The following is a 25374-nucleotide window of genomic DNA, read 5'->3' on the forward strand; positions in this document are numbered from 1 at the left end:
CTGCTGCTAACCTACCTCAGGCTCAGCCCCGTCCCAGGAGGAGGGTCCTGGCTCCAGCTTCCAGCATCCCCTCGCCACCCTGGGCCTTCTTATAGAGCCCCCGATCACTCTGCATTTCAGTGTCAATGGTCTGTTACTGGGGTCTCCCTGAGGGTGGGAACTGTGTCTTGCTCAGCTCCAGAGCTGACAGGCTTCTGCTTAGGAAACTCTGGTGGACTAGTGAGGAATGGTGCTCTCTGTGGGCTGGTCTGGCCTCCCCAGACATCAGTGCACATGGTCATTAAAGACCATTTCATATTTACTGAACTCTCAGCGAACAGCTACTGGTGATAAAAATATCAATATAAGCTAAAGGACAATTCTGTGGAAATACAGGATGACTGGGAGAAAGTGTGCTACAAATTGTTTAGATTCATGAGAGACCTTCCTACATTTATAACTAGCTCTGGAGCTGAGGGCCAGGACGAGTGGTCAGGGGCTGGCTGGGGAACAGTGCTGAGTCCCCTCATCAGGTGGCACCTAAGAGCATCCTCAGATCTAAGAGCATCCTTTTCTGCAGAGGGCAGGGGAGGCTTGACTCTGGGCCCTGGCTAGGTGAGGAGTGCCTGTCCCCTGGAAGCATGCCTCCCCTCCCCAGTACCTTGGCCTGAAACATGGTATGGCAAACATATTTTCTCCCCCAAATCCCTGTGGATTTTCTGGAATGTCCAGCCTGGCCAGGGTCAGTGCAAGTAAACTGTGAGGCACTGTAAATGCTAATTTTTTTTTTTTTTTTTTTGCGGTACATGGGCCTCTCACTGTCTTGGCCTCTCCCGTTGCGGAGCACAGGCTCCGGACGCACAGGCTCAGCGGCCATGGCTCATGGGTCTAGTCGCTCCGCGGCATGTAGGATCTTCCCGGACTGGGGCATGAACCCATGTCCCCTGCATCAGCAGGCAGATTCTCAACCACTGCGCCACCAAGGAAGCCCTGTAAATGCTAATTTTACTGGAGAAGGGACAGGACCCAGGAGTGAGGGGGGACATTCCCTAATCCAGAAGGGGAAGGAAGGTATCCTGATCTCACGTGAGAGATGCTGGGGTCTGGAACAGGGATGAGAGGGGGGCTTTAGAGGCAGGTAGGAACTTGGGGGTGACCAGGGTACAGAGAGGTGAGGTAAGCTTGTCAAGAAGAGACAGTGGGAAGACTCAGGGACACCCCTGGGAACAGGTTTCATTCAAGAGGCTGGACCTGGAGCCCAGATGGGGCCAAGAGAGCACACGGGAAGGCCAGGCCTCAGACTGGACAGCCTGAGCTGGGGACTTAGCCAGGCACAGCGGCCGGGCGTGGGACTGGAGGGGAAAGCAGGGGCAGATGGTGACTGGGGGAGGGCCTGGAGAGGCTCAGCAGAGCTCTCCCCACTGCTCAGCCATCTGGATGTCACCAGCCGTGGGCTGAATCCAGACAGAGGCAGAGAGGCCCTCACACTGTGGCAAACTTTATGCTCGTGGGGTGTTCACAGCGCACACGCCGTGCTGGGCAGGAGGGCACAGATGACTACTGCCATCCAGGCCTCCGGCTCCCTGTCCTCACGATCGAAGGCAGACCTCCGTGTTTACACCTGTCGTCGGCCGACACAGTGTGCAGCACAGAAGAGGACTCCTCCTCCAGTGTTCGTGCAGGGTTTGGCGAGACACGAACCTAAGAAGAGAGGGAGGCCCCTCCGCTTTGGAGTAACCTTATCTCTGAGAGCCGGGACGAGTCCAAGTCCAGTGGGAGCCCCAGCACCCTGCTGACCTGCCCACTCTCCCCCTGGGGTCTCCCTCCGGGCCTGCTGTCTGGGAGCCATGCACAGTCTCAGAGATCCCAACTTCCATCTGGTTCACACACAGGAGAAGACACAGTGGTGAGCCAGCCAGACCTGAACCCCAAACAGGACACCCCCAGGATGCCAGGCAGGGAACCCTGACAAGTCCTCAGTCCCTGCCCCGCCTTAGCCAGAGGAGTACACAGGGGCAGGTCCCTCTGCCCAGGGCTCACGGGGAGAAGCCCGCGAGTCTGTGAGCTGCATGAATGGCCTGCCTCCTGGCCCAGGAGTCCCCTGAGGGTGAGGTTTAGGGTGAGACACAGTCGTCTTCCTTTCTCTGAACTAACCAAACCCCAGAGATCATCACAGAGGAAGTGCCTAGTGAGGGTGTCACAGGGGCTGACAGCTTGGTCTCCTCTCCTCCTCCCTCCCCCCTCACCTGGCGGGCACCTTAATCCCAGGAGGGAACACTGACGCTCTCACCACCCCAACTCATCAGCCCCGGGGGAGAGGTGGAGGGCTGCTTCCTGCCGCCGGAGCTGCTTGGTTTGCTTGCAAACCCCAGGGAGACTGAGGACGCAACAGGCAAGGGCAGGGCTAGAGCTGGTGCTCCAGAGCCTCCCCTAGAGCATTCCCACAGAGCCAGGAACGCTGGGCTCCCTCCAGGGGAAACGTTCCCCATAGGCTGGGCACCACCCCAGGGAGGCGGGGCTGGACAGCTGCCCTGAGCACAGCTGGTGGGCAGGCAGCAGCTCAGCCGAGGCAGGCTCCCTGCCAGCTGTGCAGGGCAGGAGGGCCTCACTCACCTGCTGCTGGTTCTCCCGCTGCGAATGCAGCCGAGCCTGGATGCACTCCCGGGTCTCCTGGAAGGCCTGTCTCTGGGAGACCTCAGCCGGGTAGTGGGTGCAGACGCCCACGATGTTGGTGCAGGAGAAAATGAGGACATTGGAGACGAGCTGCAGAGGGAGAGATGAGGACACAGCTCAGGCCTGGAGCAGGCACCAGGTACTGGAGCCTCAGCCACGACCCTCCCAGTCCCCACGGTAGCAAACGCACACCTAGCTGCCCGCAAACAAATGCCAGGGAACCCACCCACAGCCAACTGCTGGGAGTAGCCAAGTGTCATCAGTCAGGCTCTCTGATGTCCTCAGAGCCTAAAGCTTGGCTGGCCTATGATAGAATATGGCCCTAAGGATGCTGAGTCACTGAATACTCATACTGGCCATGTCCACAGTACCAAAGGCTAAAAGGTTAGGTGTCTTGGGGATGCTGTGACAGAGCCGTGTGTGTTGGTGGCGGCAAGGGCACTGCAGGGAAGGTTCCTTGAGGGGGACAGGGTTTCATTGTTTGAAAGTGCGACAGGGTCCACGTAGGACAAAGGGCTGCTCTTCCACAGAGAGGCCTTAGCTGGCTCTTCCCCAGGAATCAACTCCAAGAAGCAAATACTTGCTGATACCCAGCACTGTGTGAAGTCCTCTGGGGACTGAGGGAAGGATGAGGTCCCTGGCCAGCAGGGATCAGTGTCCACACAGGTCTCATCTCCTTCTCTGCACCAGCACCAGGGCCTCCTGGCGACCCCACCAGCACACGGGCTGGCAAGCACCCACCATTACCCCCACTCCTCACAGGTGCCCTCCTCTGTGTTGACAGAGATGTGTGTGGAGAAAGACCACTGTCCCTCGGGTCAGAGACAAGGCTGGAATTCTTTTGAAAGCAATACTTACTGAAAAGCTAAGGGAAAACACAACTCAACCCACAAAAACAGGGTTGACATAGCACATTCCAGGTCCTGGCAAAGGTACTGTTTGGTCAGAACTTCTCTTGGCAGGTACAGCTCCTGGGGTATCTGGGTAAACAGATCCTGGTCCTGCCCTTGCCTCAGGCCATACCGGACAGAAGCCACACAAAGAGGCTCAGCTTTCTAGGCCTCAATCACTCCCTCCAAACATTTAGCTCTTAGTCCCAACTGCAGAAGGGGAGCCCAGGCCGACCCCTGCACCTTCCACTGTGGCTCCTCCAGCCCCCAGGAGCCCTGCATTGGTCTCTAGTCCACTTGTCTATTTGGATCCCCAAAGGGCCTCCCTCTGGCACTTCAGCTGCCTGGCAGTGACTCTTCCACACTCTTCTTCCAGGGTGTCTCTGGACCTAGAAGTCCTGTCCTTGGCTCTGCTCTGCATTCTACCTGAAGGCTTTCCCCGGCCCAGCTCTGAGGTGGCCCTGACCTCCACCCAGGCTCTCAGGCCCAGAGCCATGTGGGCTCCATACCGGATGTGGTGCCATCTTTCCCTGGAGACACCCTATACCATGTCTGTCCCAGTCCATGCACAGAAAGAGACTTTTCCTCTCCCATCTCGGTCTTGCTCTCTCCTCGGCTACACAAAAAATTCTGGTTTTCTGGCTGAAGGACACTGTGGGCTCCCCTCAAGCACCTCCTGGCTCCCCTCCAGATGCCTCCCTGAGGAGCCTTCAGGGAAGAGGCAAACTCAGATTAGCAGCTCCACAGCTCCACCAACTCAGTGGCTCACTCCCAGCCCCCCACCCCAACCTCAGCCACCCCCGAATCCTACCACTGTCATCTTATGTAAACGCACTGCAGAGAAAAACCCAACCCATTTATCACAAGCAAAGAAGACCCCTGCTCTACAGAAGCTTACAGTCCAGTTGAGGAGATAAGCGGTCAAGACTGACAGAGAACCAGCAACAGGAAGCAGAAACTGACTCATGCCAAGCAAGAGGGAGCGGAAGAGAGCACAGAGTGAGGAGAGACCCCTGGGCAGGCCCGGGCTCCCTGGGCCTGCGGTTAGGGGCATGTTTGCCGAGGCTGGCAGACATAAGAAAGGGCGTCCCTGGAGAGAGCATGCAGGAAGCTCAGGCTTGCGGGGTACTCAGCGTCCTTGAGTAAATAACCCAGAGCTCTCTAATCCTGAGGGTAAGTCCACAGAGAGGAGCTGGAGCTGGAAAGGCAGACTGGAGCCAGAATGAAGAGGCATCTGAATGTTAGGCTGAGAAGTCCTGGCACAATCCTACAACAGGAGCCACGAACACTGCTGAAGCAAAGAATGGCAGGATGAGCACACGGCTTCAGAAAGATCCATCAGGGGCAAGAGTAATGCAGGGAGTCGAGAGATGGCTCAGGAGGCTACCACAGAAGCCCAAAGTATGAGGGAACAAAGACATGAGGCTGGGGGCTGTCAAGGCAGAGCTGACTCAGAAAGAAGAGCCCCCAAGAGCAGGGAAGAAATAGACTGCAGCCTGCAGTAGGAAGCAATGCAATGACTGTGAAAGGAGACGCCAAGGACACGCCTCCTGGATGTCGCTGGGGACCACTGAGAGAGGGCTAAGGAGAGAGAATGAGATGAGGAGGTGGAGGATGAAGATGCAGACTACAGGGAATTCTGAAGAATGTTCTCTTTACGGGATATCTCTTGAAAGGTGAGAGGAAGGTGCCAGACGATAACAAAAGGAGTGAGGAGAAACTGGAAAGGAGAATATGAGGAGTTACTCTCAGACAGAATAATGCAGCATGATAATGCAACATGGCCAACTGGGGTTTATCCCAGGAATGGAAGGCTGTTTCAACATCAAAAATCAATGTAATTCACCATATTAACAGACTAAATAGAAAACCATATGGTTATTTCAATAGTTACTGAAGAAGTATTTCACAAAACTTAACATCTATGCAAGATTTTTAGTTTAATTTAATTTTTTTATTTTTTTGGCCGCACTGTGCAGCATTGGGATCTTAGTTCCCCCACCAGGGATCGAACCAGTGTCCCCTGCACTGGAAACATGGAGTCTTAACCACTGGACTACCAGGGAAGTCCCTATACAAGATTTTTTTTTTAACTCCTAACAAATGAGGAAGAGAAGGGAAATTCCTCAATCTGATCAATGGCATATACAAAAACCTATAGCTAACATCACATTTAATGGTGAAAGACTGAATGTTTTCCCCTAAGATCAGGAACAAAGAGAGATTGTCCTCTCTCATCTCGTGTATTCAACATCATATTGGAGGTCCTAGGCCATGCAATAAGATAAGAGAAAAAAATAAAATGCATACAGATTGGAAAGGAAGAAATAAAACTGTCTATATTTGCAGATGACATGTTTGTCTGTGTAGAAAATCCCAAAGAATCTCCAAAACAGCTACCAGAATTAATAAGCAAGTTTAGAAATACAAAGATACATGATCACAGGAAACAAGGTCAATATACAAAAAAGCAACTGTATTTCTACAGGCAAGCAACAATCAGAGGTGAATTTTTTTTTTTTTCGGTATGTGGGCCTCTCACTGTTGTGGCCTCTCCTGTTGCGGAGCACAGGCTCCGGACACACAGGCTCAGTGGCCATGGCTCACGGGCCCAGCCGCCCCGCGGCGTGTGGGATCTTCCCGGACCGGGGCACGAACCTGCATCCCCTACATCGGCAGGCAGCCTCTCAACCACTGCGCCACCAGAGAAGCCCAGAAGTGAAATTTTTTTGAAGTGCCATTTATATATTACCAAAACTATGAAATATTTATCCATAAATCTAACAAAATATTGCAAACCTGTTCACTGAAAACTATAAAACACTGATGAAAGAAATTTTAAAAGACCTAAATAAATGGAGAGACATACCATGTGCATGTATTGGAAAACTCAGTATTGTCCAGATGTCAATTCTCCCCAAACTGATGTACAGATGCAACATAATCATAATCAAAACCCAACCAGGGTTTTTAAAAAGAGATTGACAAGCTGACTCTAAAATTTATATGGAAAAGCAAAACAACTAGCATAGCCAAAACAATTTTTTTTTCTTTCTTTTTTTTTTTTTTTTTGCAGTACGTGGGCCTCTCACTGTCATGGCCTCTCCCATTGCGGAGCACAGGCTCCGGACACGCAGGCGCAGCGGCCATGGCTCACGGGCCCAGCCGCTCCGCGGCATGTGGGATCTTCCCGGACCGGGGCACGAACCCGTGTCCCCTGCATCGGCAGGCAGACTCCCAACCAGTGCGCCACCAGGGAAGTCCCCAAAACGATTCTGAAGAAGATGAACCAAGTTGGAAGACTCACACTACTCAATTTTAAGACTGACTATAAAACTACAGTAATTAATCTAGCACAGTACTGGCCTAAGGATAGAAATATAGATCAATGGAATAGAATTGAGAGTCCAGAAATAAACCCTTACATTTATGGTTTGCTGATGTTTAACAGGAGTACCAAGACGATTCAATGGGAAAACAATAGTCTTTTTAGCAAATGATACTGAGATAACTTCATATCCACATGCAAAAAAATGAAGCTGTACCTCATAACTCATACCATATACAAAACTAACTCAAAGTGGATCAGAGACCTAAACATGAGAGCTACAGTTATAAAATTCTTAGAAGAAAATATAGGAATAAATCTTCATGACCTAGGATTAGGCAATGATTTCTTAGACATGACACCAAAAGTACAAATGATAAAAGATAAAAAAAGAGATAAATTGCCCTTCATCAAATTTAAGAAGTCCTGTGTTTCTAAAGGAACCATCAAGAAAGTGAAAAGACAAACCACAGAATGGGAGAAAATATCTGCAAATCATTTATCACACCTTTATTTTTGACAAATATACAAAGGCAACTAAATTGAGACAGGAAAATCTTCTCAACAAACGGTGCCAGAATAATTGGATACCCATATGATTAACTCAAAATATACAAAAATTTACTCAGAACAGTTCATAGGCCTAAATGTAAAACCTAAAACTATTAAACTTCCAGAAGAAAACACAAGACTTTGGGTTAGGCAAAGATTTCTTATATACCACAGCAAAACATGATCCATAAAAGAAAAGAAATGGGGCTTCCCTGGTGGCGCAGTGGTTGAGAGTCCACCTGCCGATGCAGGGGACACGGGTTCGTGCCCTGGTCTGGGAAGGTCCCACATGCCGCGGAGCGGCTGGGCCCGTGAGCCATGGCCGCTGAGCCTGCGCGTCTGGAACCTGTGCTCCACAACAGGACAGGCCACAACAGTGAGAGGCCCCCGTACAGCAAAAAAAAAAAAAAAAAGAAAAGAAATGATAAATTGATAAATCAGACTCATCAAAATTAAGAACATTTGCCTTCAAAAGACACTGTTAAGAAAACGAAAAGACAAGCAGCAGAATGGGAAAAGTTATACATAAATCATATATCTAATAAAAAGACTTGTATCTAAAATTCATAAAGAGCTCTCAAGTCAAAAATAAGAAAACCAACAACCCACTTTTTAAAAGAGCAAAATATTTAAGTAGACAATTCGCCAAAGAAGATATACGGATAACAAATAAGCACAGAGAAAGATGCTCAAAATCATTAGCCATTAGGGAAATGCAAATTAAAAAAAAACAATGAGATACTACTAAACACTATTAGAATGGTTAAAATAAAATAGAAAACGAAAAGAAAAGAAGAAAGAACTGCCAACACTGGTACAGGTAAGAGTGTGTAGCAACTGGAACTCTCATACCTTGCTAGTAGGAATGAAAAATGGTACAGCTACCTTGGGAAACATTCTGGCATTTCTCATACTTATGCCTGCCATATGACCAGCAACCTCACTCCTAGGTATCTGTCCAAATCAAATGAAAAGTTATGTTCACACAAAAATCTGTGCAGGAATGTTTATGGAATACTACCCATCTATAAAATGGAACAATCTAGTGATAACACACAACATGAATGAGTCTTAAATACATTATGCTGAGTGAAAGAAGCCACACTCAAAAGGCTACGTACTATATGATTCCATTTATATGGCATTTTGGAAAAGATAAAACTGCAGGGACTGAAAACAGATCAGTGGTTGCCGGGAGGCAGGGGGAGAGGTTGGCTAAAAGGGGCAGCAGGAGGAAATCTTTCAGGGTGATGGAGCTGTTCCACATCATGATTGTGCTGGTAGTTACACATCTATATGCCTTTGCCAAAGCCACAGAACTGTACACCAGAGAAGCTGAATTCTACTGTATGTAAGTTATACTTTAATAAAGAAAGGACAGGACTAAGGTCCAGGAGGGACTAGCAGAGAGAATATGAAGAGCCAGCTGGACGGGGAAAGGGCAGCCTTTCCTCTCTCTGAGGCCAGAAAGAGGGACCAGACTCTATTCTGAGACATGATCTCCAAAGTAATTATCAACTGGCTGATGCTGTATCTCAGTACTAATCCTCCTGACCTCTCCTGCCGTAACCTTACTCCTCCTGCAGCCAGAAGGCCAATAGCAACAGACGGTGCAAATCCAGGTAAAATGATGCGCTGTAACCCAATAGGGTCCAAATGGCTTGGCTAAGCTTAGCATGCCTCAGTGTTCCTCTCTCCCATTCACTAAACACACAATGGGGTGAGGAGGAAGAGAGTGCTGGGTATGAGAGAGGGGTCTTGAGCAAGGCCCCATTGGGAAGGGTGATTTCAGCAAATTGGACCTGAGAGTGACAAAGAGATTAACACATCAAACAAACACACACACACACACCACACACACTCACACACACACACAGGCCGCCCATCAAAAAAGCAGGAATCTGTGTGCCAGGTTTTAATAGATGCTAAGGCCACTGTGCAGGCACTAAGGTTATGAATGGAGAGGAAACGTCAGTAAAATCTGATGGAATTCTGCTTACAGCCTTCCAGGAAGGAGTTTGTAGCTTAAAAATGATCTCACACCTCAGGCACAAGGGTCTAAATGCTGACCAGCTTTCTTCTCTACTAAAAATAATTATCAAATATTGAGCCCCTTCATATGTCCTTATGTAAAATACTTAATTAGTAAATAATAGCAGGTATCATTCACAACAAGTAAGCAAGGCCTAATTAAGGGTTTGTTGGTTTTCCTTGTGCCAACCTCACAGGACATGTCCAACCAATGGAAGATGCGTGTGTGTGTGTGTGCGTGTGTGTGTATGTGTGTGAAGGGATACCTACATTACACCAGGTGGAGTAACAGGGACACCTGACAATACAGCAAACCTCAGCCCTGGCAGTGGCCTCAGCATTTGCTTTTAAAGCCAGGCCTACATATGGTTTGGGTCTGGGAGGTCCCAGGACCACACCAGGAGAAACCCCTGTGAGTGGGGAATGTTTGGAATTCTAGTCCCCTAGTGGAAACCCAGAGGATATGCCTAGGCATATGTACAACTCCGCTGGCATTTCTAAAACCCCAGCACTTCAGAAACCCAATCTTTGGCTGTCTGTAGGCTGCAGGTTTGATTTGGCCACAAGTGAAGTGACAGTCCTCAGTGTGTGCAGTGTCTCCATGGCAAAGGTTGGAAGGACTCCCAGCAGCTTGCCTTGGGCACTGCCATCCGTGCTGCCTCTTCTCTCTGAGTTTTCAGGGGGGACCCAAGGGCCTGCTGCCATAGGCCTGCTACTAACCAGTCCTGAGAAAGGCACAAGGCAAAGAGGAATGAAGAATGAACGGTTTGGAATAGAAGGAAGTAAGTTGGGGAAGACGTCCTCACAATCTGCTATTTTGCATAAATTCTGTTCTGGACAAGCCAGCTTGCCCTTGCAAGTTGGTTCACAGGGTGGATCTGGTGGTGGTGGTAGGAGATGGGGAATCAGAATTCCCCAGGAAGCCAGATTTGGTGACTGGGGAGAGGGGGCAAGATGTTCAGTTATATTTGAATTTCAGATAAACAACATTTTTTTTTTTAGTATAAGTATGTCCCATGCAATATTGGGGACATATACGACAAAATTATTTGTTTATCTGAAATTCAAGTTTAACCGAGCGACTGTATTTTCACTGGCAACGCTAACAGGGAGCCCTTTCAAACCTGCCCTCCCCCAGCTGACACCACCCCGCTTGGCTGAGGCCCAGCACACTAAGCGTGACCCAGCCTCCACTCCGCCCCACTTCCTCTTCCAGATCCTCTTCCACTCTCAGTGGCTCCTGCACAGATAGACTACAGTAATTCCTCTTCACATCAGGGCCTGAAATCACCCCACTTAAGTGCAAGTCAAAGCTGAGATCTAACTTTCCAAATCCACCCACCTGGACCCAGGGTGAGCTAGACAAACTCAGGGCCCTGGGAGCTGAGGACCAGCTCTCCAGTATTCTACAGCTGTGACCTGGGACTCCAGCCTTAAAGACAGTCAGAACGCTTTCTGTTCTAGTCCTTTTTCTGTTTACAAACACACAAAACTAGCAACCAAATGAGTCCCAAATAAAAGGAGCTGACAGGCAGGACAAGGGTTCCTTCTGCCTGTCCCAGATTTCATTTATCCTCCGTGCTGCTGGTGGCAAGCTTGGGGGACCTCGGTGGAATCCCATTATGATGTAAAATAAATCAAGGAAGGATAATCTTAAATTATATACTGAGAAGGCATATCAGCAGGGTTTCTTGAATACTGTACCATGCTCAATTAGGTGCTAAATGGCTTTTTTAAAATATTACATATTTTAACTTTTTTTCATCATAGTGATGCCTCTTTTAAAATTATTCCTTTACAGAGAATAAAGATTGCTATACATTTTTTTGTGATCAAAGCCACATTATCTCTGCCTGAGGGTTTCTGTGATGAGGTCCTCTTTCATAGAGGTGGCTGGTCCATCTCAATGGCTCTGGACAAACAAGACCAGGGTCTCCGCTCACTTCATTCCTGCTAGGATTCTGCCCAGGTGGCACCCCTCCTCCTCTCCATTCCAGCCAGGATCTAGCTGCTCGGTGCTTGTCAATCTCTCCTGCACTGGAATCCTCTATGCAACTATCCTCTACGTCAGTGATCCTCATATCCCCTTATATCATGACACTTTCCTGCTCAAAAGCCCACCAGTAAAATAAAGCCCACACTCCTGTGCTGGTATTAAGATTCTACAAGTCTCATCGTGGGCCACGTTCCCCTTCTCCTCACTACCCCAATCATATGGGCTACTCACTGCCTCTGGAAATACCAATCTACAATATGATTCTAAAAGTACAATGTTTGGGACTTCCCTGGTGGCGCAGTGGTTAAGAATCTGCCTGCCAATGCAGGGGGCAAGGGTTCGATCCCTGGTCTGGGAAGATCCCACATGCTGCGGAGCAACTAGGCCCACGTGCTGCAATTAATGTAGCCCGCGTGCTCTAGGGCCCGCAAGCTGCAATTACTGAGCCTGAGTGCTGCAACTACTGAAGCCCCCGCCTAGAGCCCGTGCTCCACAACAAGAGAGGCCACCGCAATGAGAAGACCGTGCACCGCAACGAATAGTAGCCCCCACTCGTCACAACTATAGAAAGTCCGTGCACAGCAATGAAGGCCCAACGCAGCCAAAAATAAATAAAATTCTTAAAAAATAATAAATAAATAAAGTGTGCAATTCAATGGTTTAAAAAAAGTAATCTATAAAAGTATGATGTTTATTTAATACAATTTTACTATTACTAAAAACAAATCAATAATTAGCATCTGCTTAATCCATGTTTAGGAAAGACAACATAGACTAAAATAGGAAAAAAGACAAGTATCTAGGAATGATGGGGGTCAGCAATTTACAGCCTTCAAAACACCTTCACAGGTAATATTTCATTGCATCCTTCTAAGATAAGCAAGTTGGGTGGCATCACCCCCTCCTGCTGATGCGGGAACTAAGGCTCGAGGCAGGAGCCTCAAAGGCAGTCACACAGCAAGGCGGCGGCAGAGCTCAATCAGATTCTCATTCCGAGTTCAGAGCTTCTCCTGCTCTACCGCACAAAGCTGTTATTTATCCCAACTTAATTTAGGTCACTTTTGTTTTATTCTATTTAATAAAGAAACACTCGACTTCCTTTCACCCTCGTCCTAAGTGCCCCAGGCCTTCTTCATAGATCCTGGTCACATAAAATGCTGCTGATTAGGGCCCTCCTCCCAGCTGCTGCCTCCAGCCCAGCTCTCTCCCAGGAACTCGCCACTGCGGGTGAGAAAGGCCCATTGCCTGTCTTGTGAGGCCAAGCCTTACCCTCGTAGAGTGTCCTTTAATTATGTTTTCAGTGAGATACAATTCATATACCATAGAATTCATCCATTCAGTAGCTTTTTTTTTTTTTTTTTTTTTTTTGCGGTATGTGGGCCTCTCACTGCTGTGGCCTCTCCCGTTGTGGAGCACAGGCTCCGGACGCGCAGGCTCAGCGGCCGTGGCTCATGGGCCCAGCCGCTCCGCGGCATGTGGGATCTTCCCGGACCGGGGCACGAACCCGTGTCCCCTGCATCGGCAGGCGGACTCTCAACCACTGCGCCACCAGGGAAGCCCAATTCAGTAGCTTTTAATGCAATCTCAAGGTTGTGCAACCCTCACCACTAACTCCAGAACATTATTAACATCGCCCAAAGAAATCCCACGCCCATTAATCCTCGCTTATTTCCCCCCCGCAGCCCCACCCCCAGCTCCGTCAACTACTAATTTACTTTCTGTCTTGATGGACTTGCCTGTTCTAGACATTTCATATAAATGGTATCATGTAATAGCCTCCCGTGTCTAGCTCTTTTCACTTAGCGTAATATTTTCAAGATTCATCTCTGTTTAGCATGTATCAGTACTTCATCCCTTTTTATGGCCAAATAACATTCCATAGTACAGATATACCACATTTTGTTTATTCATCCATCAGTTATAGACATTTGGGTTGTAGCTACTTTTTGACTGTTATGAATAATGTTGCTATGAACATTCATGTACAGCTTCTTTCAGAGACGTCTGTTTTCAATTCTCTTGGGTATATGCCTAGGAGTGGAACTGCTAGATGTTATGGATTGAATGTTTGTGTCCTCTTCCCCTAAATGCATATGTTAAAATCCTGACCCCCAGTGTGATGGTATTAGGAGGTGGGGCTTTGGGAAGACGATTAGGTATGAGGGTGGAGCAGTGATGAGTGGGATTAGCACCCTTACAAAAGAGATCTCATAGAGTTTTCTAATCTCTTCCACTAAGTGAGTACACAGTGAAAAACTATGAACCAGGAAGTGGGCTCTCACCAGACCCACATCTGTTGGTGACTCGAACTTGATTTCCCAGCCTCCAGAATGTGAGAAATAAATGTTGTGTAAGCCACCCAGGCTATGGTATTTTGTTATAGCAAACTGGATGGACTAAGACGCTGGTCACACGGTAACTCTATGTTAAACATTTTGAGGAACTGCCCAAGTGTTTTCCAAAGTGGCTGCACCTTTTATATTCCAACCAGCAGTGGCTGAGGGTTCTGACTCTCCACAATCCTCCCCAACACTTGTTTTCTCTGTCTTTTTTATTACAGCCATCCTAGTGGGAGTGAGGTGGTATCTCATTGTGATTTTGATTCCCTTAAAATTTAAAGCAAATAGTGACAATAACATGTAAGGTAGTCTACTCTGTAACTTAAACAGCTGTGCCTTTAGAGAGAAATGGCCGCACTGTACACTTTATTTTTGTCATCTTTGGTCACTTATTCCTAGGAAGACCCCAGACCTTGTGTACACAGCCAGAGAAAAACAACAGCTTTCATATAATAGTACTTATTTGAACAGGACATCCTCTTAATTCATTCAAAAAGCATCGACTAAGCATCCAGTGCACAGCACCATACTGGGGCACTGGGGAACCTTGACCCCGGCCACCCAGCTCCTGCCCTCCAGGACTCCAGGTCTGGTGGTGAAGGAAGGCATATGCACAGAAGCAGCTGAGAGGACACAAACTCTGCAGGCCTTGCAGTGTCGCTAAGCCCAAGTTAGTTCCACAAACACTCAACAAATACGGCAGAGGAGATAATACTCTTACTATATGAAGTGGTTTATAAATTAACAAGGAATAAGTAAAATTTAACAGAAAAATGGATAACGTAGATGAAGAAGCTTTTCAAAGAAGTAAAATTACAAATGACTTATAAACACATGATATGAAAAATGTGAACCTCACCAGTAAGCAAAGAAATACAAATGAAAACAATATTTTGCCTATTAAACTAGCAAAGCTTTTTTTTCATGGTAATAATGATGGCAAGAATGCAATAGAAAAGGCACCACACCATCAGTGGGGATGTGAAGGCACAACCCTTCTGGAAAGCGATCTGGCCACGTGTATGAAGAACCTTAAAAATGTTTATACTCTGACCTAGATTCAGTCTCCTCTCAGGAATCTGTGCTACAGAAACTCAGTAGCTTGGGCAGGGCTTTATATCCAAGGAGAATTAGAAAACTTAAAAATGGGGAACAGATAAATGTTGAACAACTAGAGGATAGTTAAATAAATTATGGTGCTTCAATACCCTGGAATATGTCAAGGCCTTTCAAATGTTTTATTTGAAGAAGATTCAACATCATGGGGAAGTTTGCAAAATATAATGTCAAGTGGGGTAAAAAGAGAATACAGAATTGCATATTCAGCATGATCCCAATCTAAAAATATATGTATGTTAACAGTGGTAGACTGTCTCTAGGAGGTAGCATTATAAGTATTTTTACCTTTTTCTTTAGACCACTGAATACTTTCCTACTTTTCTACCATACGTATGAATCTTAAAAGAGAAACATGATGAATTTATTTTAAAAAGAGGAAAATCTTACATGCTTTTACTCTGAATATGGCAGGCTGAAGGAACTTCTTATCTAAATTGAAGAGATCAGAATTCAAATGTCTACAAAACCAGCCAGAATAAGTCAAATGGGAAAAGAGATTTGAACAAGAAAAAGAAGTCCCGTCTGGGCAGTGGGGACCAAGAAGGCTAGAAGTGTCTGGGGATGGAACCTACAGCGTGGGCAGCATCCGGGCAGCCAGCATGACAGGGGAGGGGTGTCCAGGTGGCAGAAACAACCTGAATAAAGGGGTGGAGGGAGACACGTGCAAGGCTGCTTGTGGAATGCGAGGAAGTCAATGCTGACTGGGACAGAGCCAGCAAGGGGAACTGGCCAGAGACAGGGTGGGGCTCACTGCTGGATCACGAAGGACATCCACGTCAGGTAAGAAGCTGGCACATGACCCAGGAAGCATTAAAACCTCTTGGTGGCTGCATTTCCCAAAATAAAAAGTATATTAATTTTTCAACTTATAAAATGCGCTTTCATTAGAGAAAATTTCAAAATCATAGAAAAAAATCAATTTACCCCCCAAAGACAACCAGTGCTGTCTGGTTCCTTCCTTCCTTCTCTCCTTCCTCTCTAATCTACTCACATTTTTTTGTGTTTGCTTTTGTGAAGCTAGGATCTTACTGTTTCTATGATTTCGTATCCTGCTTTTTTCACTCAATGCTATAGCGTAAGCAAGTTCCCCTGTTATTACAACTTCTAATGCTGCAGGCTTTCAACAGGGAAATATGATCGGAGATGCACTTCAGAAAGATTAATTGGACAGCTGGGAAAGAGGTAGTCAAGTCAAGACGAAGGTGCTCGAGATGGAGAAACCAAAAGGAGAGGTGGAGAAATGGCACAGATGAGAAAGGCCAGGGCCTGAGGGGGGCTAGGGGCCTGCAAAGGGAAGAGGGAGCCATGTTGGGAGGTCCCAAGCAAGACATTTGCCAGAAGTGGCTCTCCAGGGGAAGGGAAGTTTCCATGGTGAGTGGAATGAGTGAGAGTGTCACGAAAGCTAAATGGAAGAGAGAGATTAAAGGAAGAGTTGGAGGGCCAACCAAGTCAAGTCTGTGGAAGAGGCTGACAAGGTACTATGAATCAAAAGTTGTTAGGGCGTCCCACAGGTGACCGCTGAGGGAGACTGGGTAGAAGAGGGGTCCAGACTGCAACGGATTAAGTCATAGGGTCTGTGAAGGTGACTCTTTCTTAGGATGCTTGAGAGGGAGCGTGGAATGAAGGGAAAGGTGGGAGAACCAGATTTATCCAAAGGCAGAGGCAGGGGAGGACTACAGGGGCAAAGGAGGACAGAAGTCTATTGAGCTGCAGGACAGCACTGTCCACAATGGCAGCCGCCAGCTGCGCGCAGCTATGAGCACTTGAAATGTGAACAGTCTGAACTGCGGCGTGTTGTAAGTGTAAATACACATCAGAGTTTGAAATAATTTTTAATTACTTGTTCAAGTGATATACTAGAGATACTGGGTGAAGTAAAAATACACTATTAAAATTAAGTTCACCCGTTAAACATTTTTTTAATTAATTAATTATTTGCTGCGTTGGGTCTTCGTTGCTGTGCGCAGGCCTTCTCTAGTTGCAGCAAGCAGGGGCTACTCTTCGTTTGCGACGCGCGGGCTTCTCACTGCAGTGGCTTCTCTTGTTGCGGAGCACGGGCTCTAGGCGCGCAGGCTTCAGTAGTTGTGGCACATGGGCTCAGTAGTTGTGGCTTGCGGACTCTAGAGTGCAGGCTCAGTAGTTGTGATGCACGGGCTTATTTGCTCCGCGGCATGTGGGATCTTCCCGGATCAGGGCTTGAACCCGTGTCCCCTGCACTGGCAAGCGGATTCTTAAACACTGCGCCACCAGGGAAGTCTAAATTTCACCCATTTTAAGAAACTTTTTTGGCTACAGGAAAAGTTAAAATTATGTATGTAGCTCTCTATATTTCTGTTAGACAGCACAGCTGTAGAACAAAGGGGAGGCAAAGCAAGAGGGACTGGGAACACGGTAGACATGGGACAGACCACAAGCTGACTTGCACATTATCAAACTGCTGTTTTTGAAAACCTGACACTCGGTGAATTGACCTGAGCCCCACCTTTGGGCCACAGAGGGACTGGCCTCCCTCCCTGCCCTTTAGGGGGTCATTTCCCAAAGACTCAGATTCTTTCATCTACTAGGCTCAGAGCAGACTTCAGATGGTGTGCCCCAAGACAGCCACTCTCTCTGGCTTCTGGGAGCATGAAATGTGCAGGAGAAAAGGGACAGGGGTCTCTGGGCACTGAGGCTCAACCATAAGATCCCAAGGGACCAGAAAGTCTCTCACGGGGGGCTCAGGTATAGACTGAGGTATTAAGACTGTATTAAGACAGGATGTCAACGTTTCTAGCATGTCATGAAGCTTGGGGGCTTTGGGAAAGTATATGAATTTAAAACCATGGGGAGAAGGGGCGGCCCGAGAGCAATGAACAAATGTCTGGAAGCAGCACAGTGTAAAGAAAGTACTAGGGACTTAGGAGGCTAAGTTCTCATCCTGGATTTGCCACAGAAAAAAAATAGCACTTTGGGGGATTCCCTGGTGGCGCGGTGGTTGAGAGTCCGCCTGCGGATGCAGGGGACACGGGTTCGTGCCCTGGTCCGGGAAGATCCCACATGCCGCGGAGCGACTGGGCCCGTGAGCCATGGCTGCTGAGCCTGCGTGTCCGGAGCCCGTGCTCCGCAACGGGAGAGGCCACAGCAGTGAGAGGCCCGCGTACTGCAAAAAAAAAAAAAAAAAAAAAAATAGCACTTTGCTCTAAGCAAGTCACTTTTCCTCTGTGGGCCTCAGCTTCCTCGTCTATAAAACCGGAGAGGCAGTGGGCGATGGCCAAGGTCTCTGCCACCTGGGACAGTCCATGGAGTGGCCATGGCCTGGGGCTCTGGCAGCGCAACCGTCCTGAGCACACCACTATGAATGGAGACACCACTTACAGGGTTTTCTGGGAAATCTGATTTCAAATATTCTGTCCCATGTTCTTCTGAAATGCAATAAAATGCCTAACATTTCAGCGTATAAGCTGCAGCTTCAAGACAGCTGGTCACACCTGGAAGTCATTCAAAAGTCTCCCATCTGATCCATGCTGAATCTGTGGGGAATCCCAGAGGAAGCCGGAGTCCTTCAGAACCTATGCCAGGCAACAACCCCCCTCACGCACCCCCAAGGTGTGGGAATCACACGTACAAAGCAGTGTGGAAATGCAGATACGTTCCCACACAAACCAAAGCTATGAGTTGGGGCAGAGGGGTCGGGGGTGATGGACAGTCTAGCTCAGTGGGAGTGCCTTGGTAAGGCTTTCTAGAGAAGCTGGATGGGGCTTCGCCACCCATAAATGCTTCCCATGCAGTTCTCTGACCTCTGCGGTAAGGGAGAGTTTGCTCTGTGGCCTGGCAAGAAGTTTTTGTGGGCTAGAAGTTTATTTATAGTCTGAGTGCAAATGAAGTTTCTCTCCTCCATCCTGGAGAACAATTACCCAGCCCCACCTCCCCAGGTTCCTCCACCCTCAGCATCCTCCTCCCCCTTCCAGGAAAATCAGACAAGACTTCATTGTTCTAGGTGAGCAGTGGTGACAGCTGAGGATGATGTTGGGCTGTGTAGGTGGAGGGAAGGGGCTGACAAAATGCTGGAATCAGATCCCGCGGGAGAGAAAAGAGCAGCCCCTCCCCAAACACTGAATTCGGCTTTCCACCCTACACAGGTGAAGCACGGCTTTCCCTCGTGCCTTCCCTACCCACACCTCCTCCCTCCCTCCAGTCCTCATCTCCAGGGGCCCATTTTAGGTCTGCTGAATTTGGAAGGAAAAAAGAAACACTAAAGAGAAAGTGAAATTGCCACCAAGCTGCTTACCTAACCTCTACTTGAGTGCAGAACATGTACGGGGCTGTGTCTGTCTGTATGGCAGGCTTGGGCACCCTGTGAATGACCCAGGATGGAGGGTCACCCTGCAGCTGCTCGGGACAAGGCAGGCTTGCCCAGCTCCGTCAGGTACCTCAGCAGGGATTCAGGGGGCTCCAGACGTTACCCCAGAGGTTGCCTGGAGAGAGAGGCAAGGAGATACCATGGAAGGAGTGCTTTGCGGGGAGTCAGGGGACCCGGACCGACCTTTGCTGGCCTTGTGTCTTTGGGTAAATCACATAACCTCCAGAGCTAGCTCTGAAATGGAGCTATGGATGCCTGCTGATTTTACCAATGCAAACACATTACAGGTGTAAAGCAATACAAGTTGGTCTAGCGATGCCCTGAGTGGCTGGGAGGGGTGAGAACTAGATAAAAGCCCTCCAGGGGCTGGCCATGCCTCCTTCTGCTCACTAGTCCACTACTGCTTCTGCTCCTCATCCTCCAGGACAGGCTGATACATATCAGGCACCAATAAACACTTATTAAATGAATAAACGGATGAAGAGGACACTGAGGGCTACAGGGTACTTTCAAGGCCTTGAATATTCCAGCTCACATCAGAAGACAGTCCAGACCCCCAGCCATCTTTGCCTCTGACACTGAGCACCAAGCACAAGGCAGGAGAGGGGGTTACAGGACCCCATCCATGGGAATTCAAAGGCCTGAGTTAGAATTAAATAAAACACAGAGGAGGCCAAGAAAGATGGACAAATGAAGGTGGCACTAACTGCCGTGGCCGCTAAGGGCTTGGAGATGGTTTCTACCAGACAGATGAGCCAGGAGGCAAGTCTATGTGTCCCTGTGAGTGGGTGCACGGCTCTGTTGGGCTGGGACCTGGGAGACCCAGGTGTGGTCTTGGTGGGTCCCTGACTGGCTGGCTGGCTTTGAGCAGATCACTGGGAAATCCCTGGAGGCTGGACCTGGGAGGAGAAATGAGATAATGTGGAAATGAGGCTTGTGAAAAAGCTTGATGAACAGTAAGGACCTGGATTACTGCAGGGCCTGCCCTTCTCCTCATAGGTTGGGCTGCCTCAGCAAGTCTGCTGGGTCCCATGAGGTTTCTTTTTATGTAAAACAGGAGAACACGACCCCACATCTCTCAGCTGCTTCACAAGGGCCCTGACATCCTAGGACTCGGGGGGCCTTCTCTGTGATGTGACTCAGCCTCCCAGAGAGAAAACCAAGAGTTGGCCCCGGGTCGCCACTTCCTCCCAGCTGTCCTGCTAACGAGAGGTAGGAAGGTTGACCGGGGCTGGCACTGAGACTAAGAGCCCAATTCTTGGGATGAAAGAGTTAAAAAGAGTTAAGTCTTCTTCCTCACAAGACACGACCTGAGTGCCAAAGGGTGAGCCATTAAACTCAACCATTACTGATGCAAGTCTATAAAAAGCGCCTAGTGGAAAGAGTGCAGCAAATGTTCATTTGCAAACTGACCCCCCAGAAACATACTTTCAGCTCGAGGGCCATCTGATGGACTATAGATTATCACACTACCACCTCCCACCATGTCCCTTTAGAGTAGATAATTAGGATTAACCTTTTTACTTAAAAAATAATTTTACATTTGCAGCAACATGGATGGACCTAGAGACTGTCATACTGAGTGAAGTAAGTCCCACAGAGAAAGACAAATATCATATGATAGTGCTTATATGTGAAATCTAAACAAATGGTACAAATGAACTTACTTACAAAACAGAAATAGAGTCACAGATGTAGAAAACAAACTTATGGTTACCAGGGGGAAAAGGGCAGGGGGAGAGAGAAATTGGGAGACTGGGATTGACATATACACACCACTATATATAAAATAGATAACTAATCAGGACCTACTGTATAGCACAGGGAACTCTTCTCAGTACTCTGTAATGGCCTATATAGGAGAATAACCTAAAAAAGAATAGATATATGTATATGTATAACTGATTCACTTTGTTGTACAGCATAAACTAACACAACATTGTAAATCAACTATACTCCAATAAGAACTAAATTGAAAAAAAATAATAATCTTAAGGGCCATGACAGAGACTGTTAGTTGTCCACCTAAATTCATTCTCCCCTTCTTCCAAAACATTACACCGTAGCTGGACACATGGCTGCCCAGCTAGAGTATTTTTCAGCCAACGTTGCAGCTAGGTGTGGTCATGTGACTATGTTCAGGTCAAAGGGATGTGAACAGAAGTGATGTGTGCAACTTCTATGCCATCTCCCTCTCCATCATCAGACAAGTCCCTTGCCCTACCTGGACCAGCACCTTTTTTCACTTTCTTCTAGGCTGGAACATGGATAGCCCCCAGATGCAGCTTTGATGATATAGATGAGGATAATGGCCTTGTGGGTGGTGGAGCAACCTCATGGGACCAGACCAGGTCACTTTGGGACTACTACCTGAGAAAGGAAGAAACTCTCATCTTCTGAAAGTGACTGTATCTTGGTGTCTCTCTGTTACACTAACATGCCTGCGAACAGCAGAGGTCCATAGATTGGAGCGTCCAATGACAGCCTGATCCCATCCTTCCCCCTCCTCTCCCATCACTTCCTCCAGTGCAGAAGGGAGAAACCACAACATGCAGAGCACAGAAGATGAGGGAAGGCAGGATGGCGTCGGAGGTGTGAAAATGGGAAGCCCACTTCAAAAACAGTGGAAGGTTTCCGAGGCAGTGGTCCTGACAAGAACTGGGCCTGAGCCCAGAAACCAGACCAGAGACAAAGCAGACAGACTGGCTGGATTCTCAAGGGCAGGAGGAAGTAGAGTGGCTGTACTCCACAAGGTGGGAAACGGACGCCCCGAGGAAAGAAGGAACGGGCTCTGCTTTATCTCAAGGAGATGAAGCATGGTGTGGGAAAGAGCATGGCACCTGGTATCAGAAGACCTGGGTTCAGGTCCTGCATCAGTTACTTATGAGATGAGTGGTGCGGACTGAGTCATTTCACCTTAGAAAGCCTCAGATTCTTCTCCTAGAAAATAGGGAGATACTATCTACTTCTCCAGGACTATTGATAAACTAAATAGGGTAATAATATAAAATGTCAGAAAAGCAGTTATTCTCCCACTGCCTACCTGGTTTAGTTATAGTGAAAGCGAGAAACTGAGAACCGCAACCAATCTATGCCCAGTCCCAGCATGAGGAGTGGAGTGGGGAGGATAAGAACATCGATCAGTATTTGTCGGGCGTCTCGAAGCACCAGGAATGGGGCTGGGAGTGTTTCTCAGAGTATCTCCCAGGGAAAGGGACACGTGGCCAACCGCCCGAGAGTTCTAGTCTGGAGCCTCAGGACCCTGTGCACAGGCAGCCTGGCTTCTCTCACCCATGCTTGGAGGACCAGGCAAGGGCTAGGGCAAGGCTGTCACTCCCACAGCCCTGGAGGCAGAGACCTCCAAAGACGAGAGGAGCTGGAGAAGGGAGCTCCTCTCCTCTGTCCAGTGGCCACTGCAGGCTCTAGCCTGGCGATGACAGGCCTTGACTGGGAGTGAAAGCAAAGACCAAAGCTTCTCTTCTCAGGGGGCTCTCAGCAAACTGTCAGGCATGCACCAGCAGAGGCGTGTGAACCTTAGCTTCCTGCCTAATGGTCACTCGGCATTTCCACACAGTGAAGCACAGGAAGGCAAAAGGTGCCTGAGGGCCTCACCTCGGGAGCAGCGGGGCCTTGGGCTGCTCCTCAGCCAGATTTGGGGAAGAATGAGGGATTTTTGAGAAGGTGGGGCAGCAAAGTCTCTGAGGTCTGTAGTGAGACTAGAAAGAGGGCCTGGGACCCCTGGCCCGGTGGTTCCCTTCTCATCTTTGAGCCCTTTTTCCTCCTTCTCTTCTAATTTTATTTTATTTTATTTTAATTAAAATACAGTTGATTTACCATGCTGTGCCAACCTCTGCTGTACAGCAAAGTGACTCAGTTATACACACGTAGACATTCTTTTCCTCCTTCCCTTCTACAATCCAAGCTCTTTTCTTTCTTCAAAAAATTATTTGAGTTGGTGGAGAAAAGTGCACTCAAGCTCAGCCCTCTCCCAGTCCTGGAGGGGTCCCTGATACCCCAGCACCACCATCGGATAACCATCCTGCAGACTTTGCCTCTCTGTCCTGGGGTGCGTCCAGGAGCCTTGAAGGGTGAGCTACCATGCCAGCCCAACACCTCTTCTTTTGCCTCGGTTTACCCCCATGCTCCCTGCTAGAATACCAAGCCTTCTCGGTCCCACCTGCTCACACCTACTCCAGCTCCAGCCCCGTCGTGGCCGGTCCTCCTCACCTCTCCCCAAAGACTGGGCAGCAGTACTCTGCTCTGCCCCCAGAACACAGGCAGAGAGGGCATTTCCCAGGAACACCGCGGGATCCGGAAAAGCATCGCGATGCCCTGTGGGGCAGGATACCAACCCCCGAATGGTACTCCCATTCTGAGAGGGCCCCGGGTGAGAGGAGCCAGGAGAGTCCTTTCTCCTCTTCATCTGGGGGGAAGCAGAGTCCTTCCCAGGGCTCAGAGGTGGATGGAGAGAGCCCGAGTCCTCGGAAAGGATTCTGGAGTGGACCCTGAGCCAGCAATACCAGATGCTCTCCATTCCCCGGCCACGTGCATGTGCCTGGAGTGACAGAGCGTGAGAACAAGAGAGGAGAGGAACATAGCAGCCTGCCTCCCCACCAACACCACTCCCCCCCACCCCCGCCCTGCCCCCCACCAGCAGTGAGGGCAGGAAAGCCCAACCAGGCTCGTGTCTGGCAACACAGCCATGTGACAGTCCCCTGTGGCTCAATGTCTGCACCAAGGGAGCTGCCGTAGTAAGGTAGCCTAGGGCGCACCCTATCCGAAGCAAAGGGCCACTCCCCTAATAAATCAGCTTTGCAAGTCTGGATGTTTGTCAACTGCGCTCTCTTAAAAAGGGCCACAGCTACAGCAGAAAGCAGAGTCTGGCAAAGCCACCTTGGACCCCAAGCAGCCTGAACCCTGACAAGCAGAGGCTGGGGCAGAGGTGCTCAGAAAGGTGGACACTGCACCACTCGGCCTCCTGTTCTCTCCTGGTCGGCTCAGGTGCTCATCCACTGTGGGAATTATCCACAGCAGGTTACTAGCCAGGGTCAGCCAGGCTGCTCTCTGGGCACAGGGACCATATCTTGCAGAGGCTCAGCACCCCACACTGTGCTTAGCATGCTACAGGTACTTGATAAATGCTGGGTGAGCAGGAGAATGGGAAAACATGTCAAGGAATGACTGGCTTGTCCTCACCACAGCCATTTCCAGCCAGCGATATGTACGCAAGGAATACAGACTGATCTGACCTCAGCATGAGCCCAAAATAATTCAGAGAGGAAGTCTGCTACAAATCATCCAGTGCATTCCAAACTCTCAAATGCAGTTAGAAATCCTCTGCTGTTTGGTATTCTCCATGCCTCTGGCTTCCTAGCTCAATGGGTCTAACTGGGTGAACACTCAGAGGGACAGAGGGCTCTCTCGGAGCCGACCAGCCTCAGCTGCGCTGCTCCAGCAGCCAGACTGGGACTGGGAGAATGAGGGCCGAGGGGGCACGGGATCTCCCTCCCCCAACCCCATGGCCTTACAGCAGTGACCCCCCTGCCCTGAAGGGCCCTGGGGAAGGAGTCGGGGCAGGAGTCCTGGTGACACCTCAAGTGCTAGCACAAGCCGAGTAAGCCAAACGGCCCTGTCAAAACAAAACACTGCAGGCACTTGCAGGGCCGTCCCTGCTTTCATCTCTGCCGCTTGTTGAGCTGCGGAATTTGGCCAAGAAGCCAAGAGCCCCCAGGTAACAAGGGATCAGGGCTGAGGGAATACAGGACCTGGGCTCGAGTCCAATCCCGTTTCATCTGCATGGTCACTTGGGAACTTTAGGATACATTTCTTGACCTTTTGGCTCCTATCAAATCAGGATAGGACTTCCCTATATTTTTTTTTTTTTTCGTTTTGCGGTATGCGGGCCTCTCACTGTTGTGGCCTCTCCCGTTGTGGAGCACAGGCTCCGGATGCGCAGGCCCAGCGGCCATGGCTCACGGGCCCAGCCGCTCCGCGGCATGTGGGATCTTCCCAGACCGGGGCATGAACCCGCGTCCCCTGCATCGGCAGGCGGACTCTCAACCACTGCGCCACCAGGGAGGCCCAGGACTTCCCTATATTTGATGGACAAGTTTCTACTGATCATTATG

The 25374-nt window shown here is 48.9% G+C and overlaps 1 protein-coding gene across 1 annotated transcript in view; it reads right to left on the minus strand.

Annotated features, from left to right (window-relative positions):
- Window positions 1–25374, minus strand: part of ADCY5 (adenylate cyclase 5) — a 156327-nt gene that overhangs the window by 66194 nt on the left and 64759 nt on the right. Inside the window, exon 2 of the mRNA XM_082625412.1 lies at window positions 2593–2742. Within this exon, the coding sequence (XP_082481538.1) occupies window positions 2593–2742 (150 nt within the window). The remainder of the gene's footprint in view (window positions 1–2592; window positions 2743–25374) is intronic.

The sequence above is a fragment of the Mesoplodon mirus genome, assembly GCF_964341445.2.
Source record: "Mesoplodon mirus genome assembly, chromosome: 6".
Classification (NCBI taxonomy): domain Eukaryota; kingdom Metazoa; phylum Chordata; class Mammalia; order Artiodactyla; family Ziphiidae; genus Mesoplodon; species Mesoplodon mirus.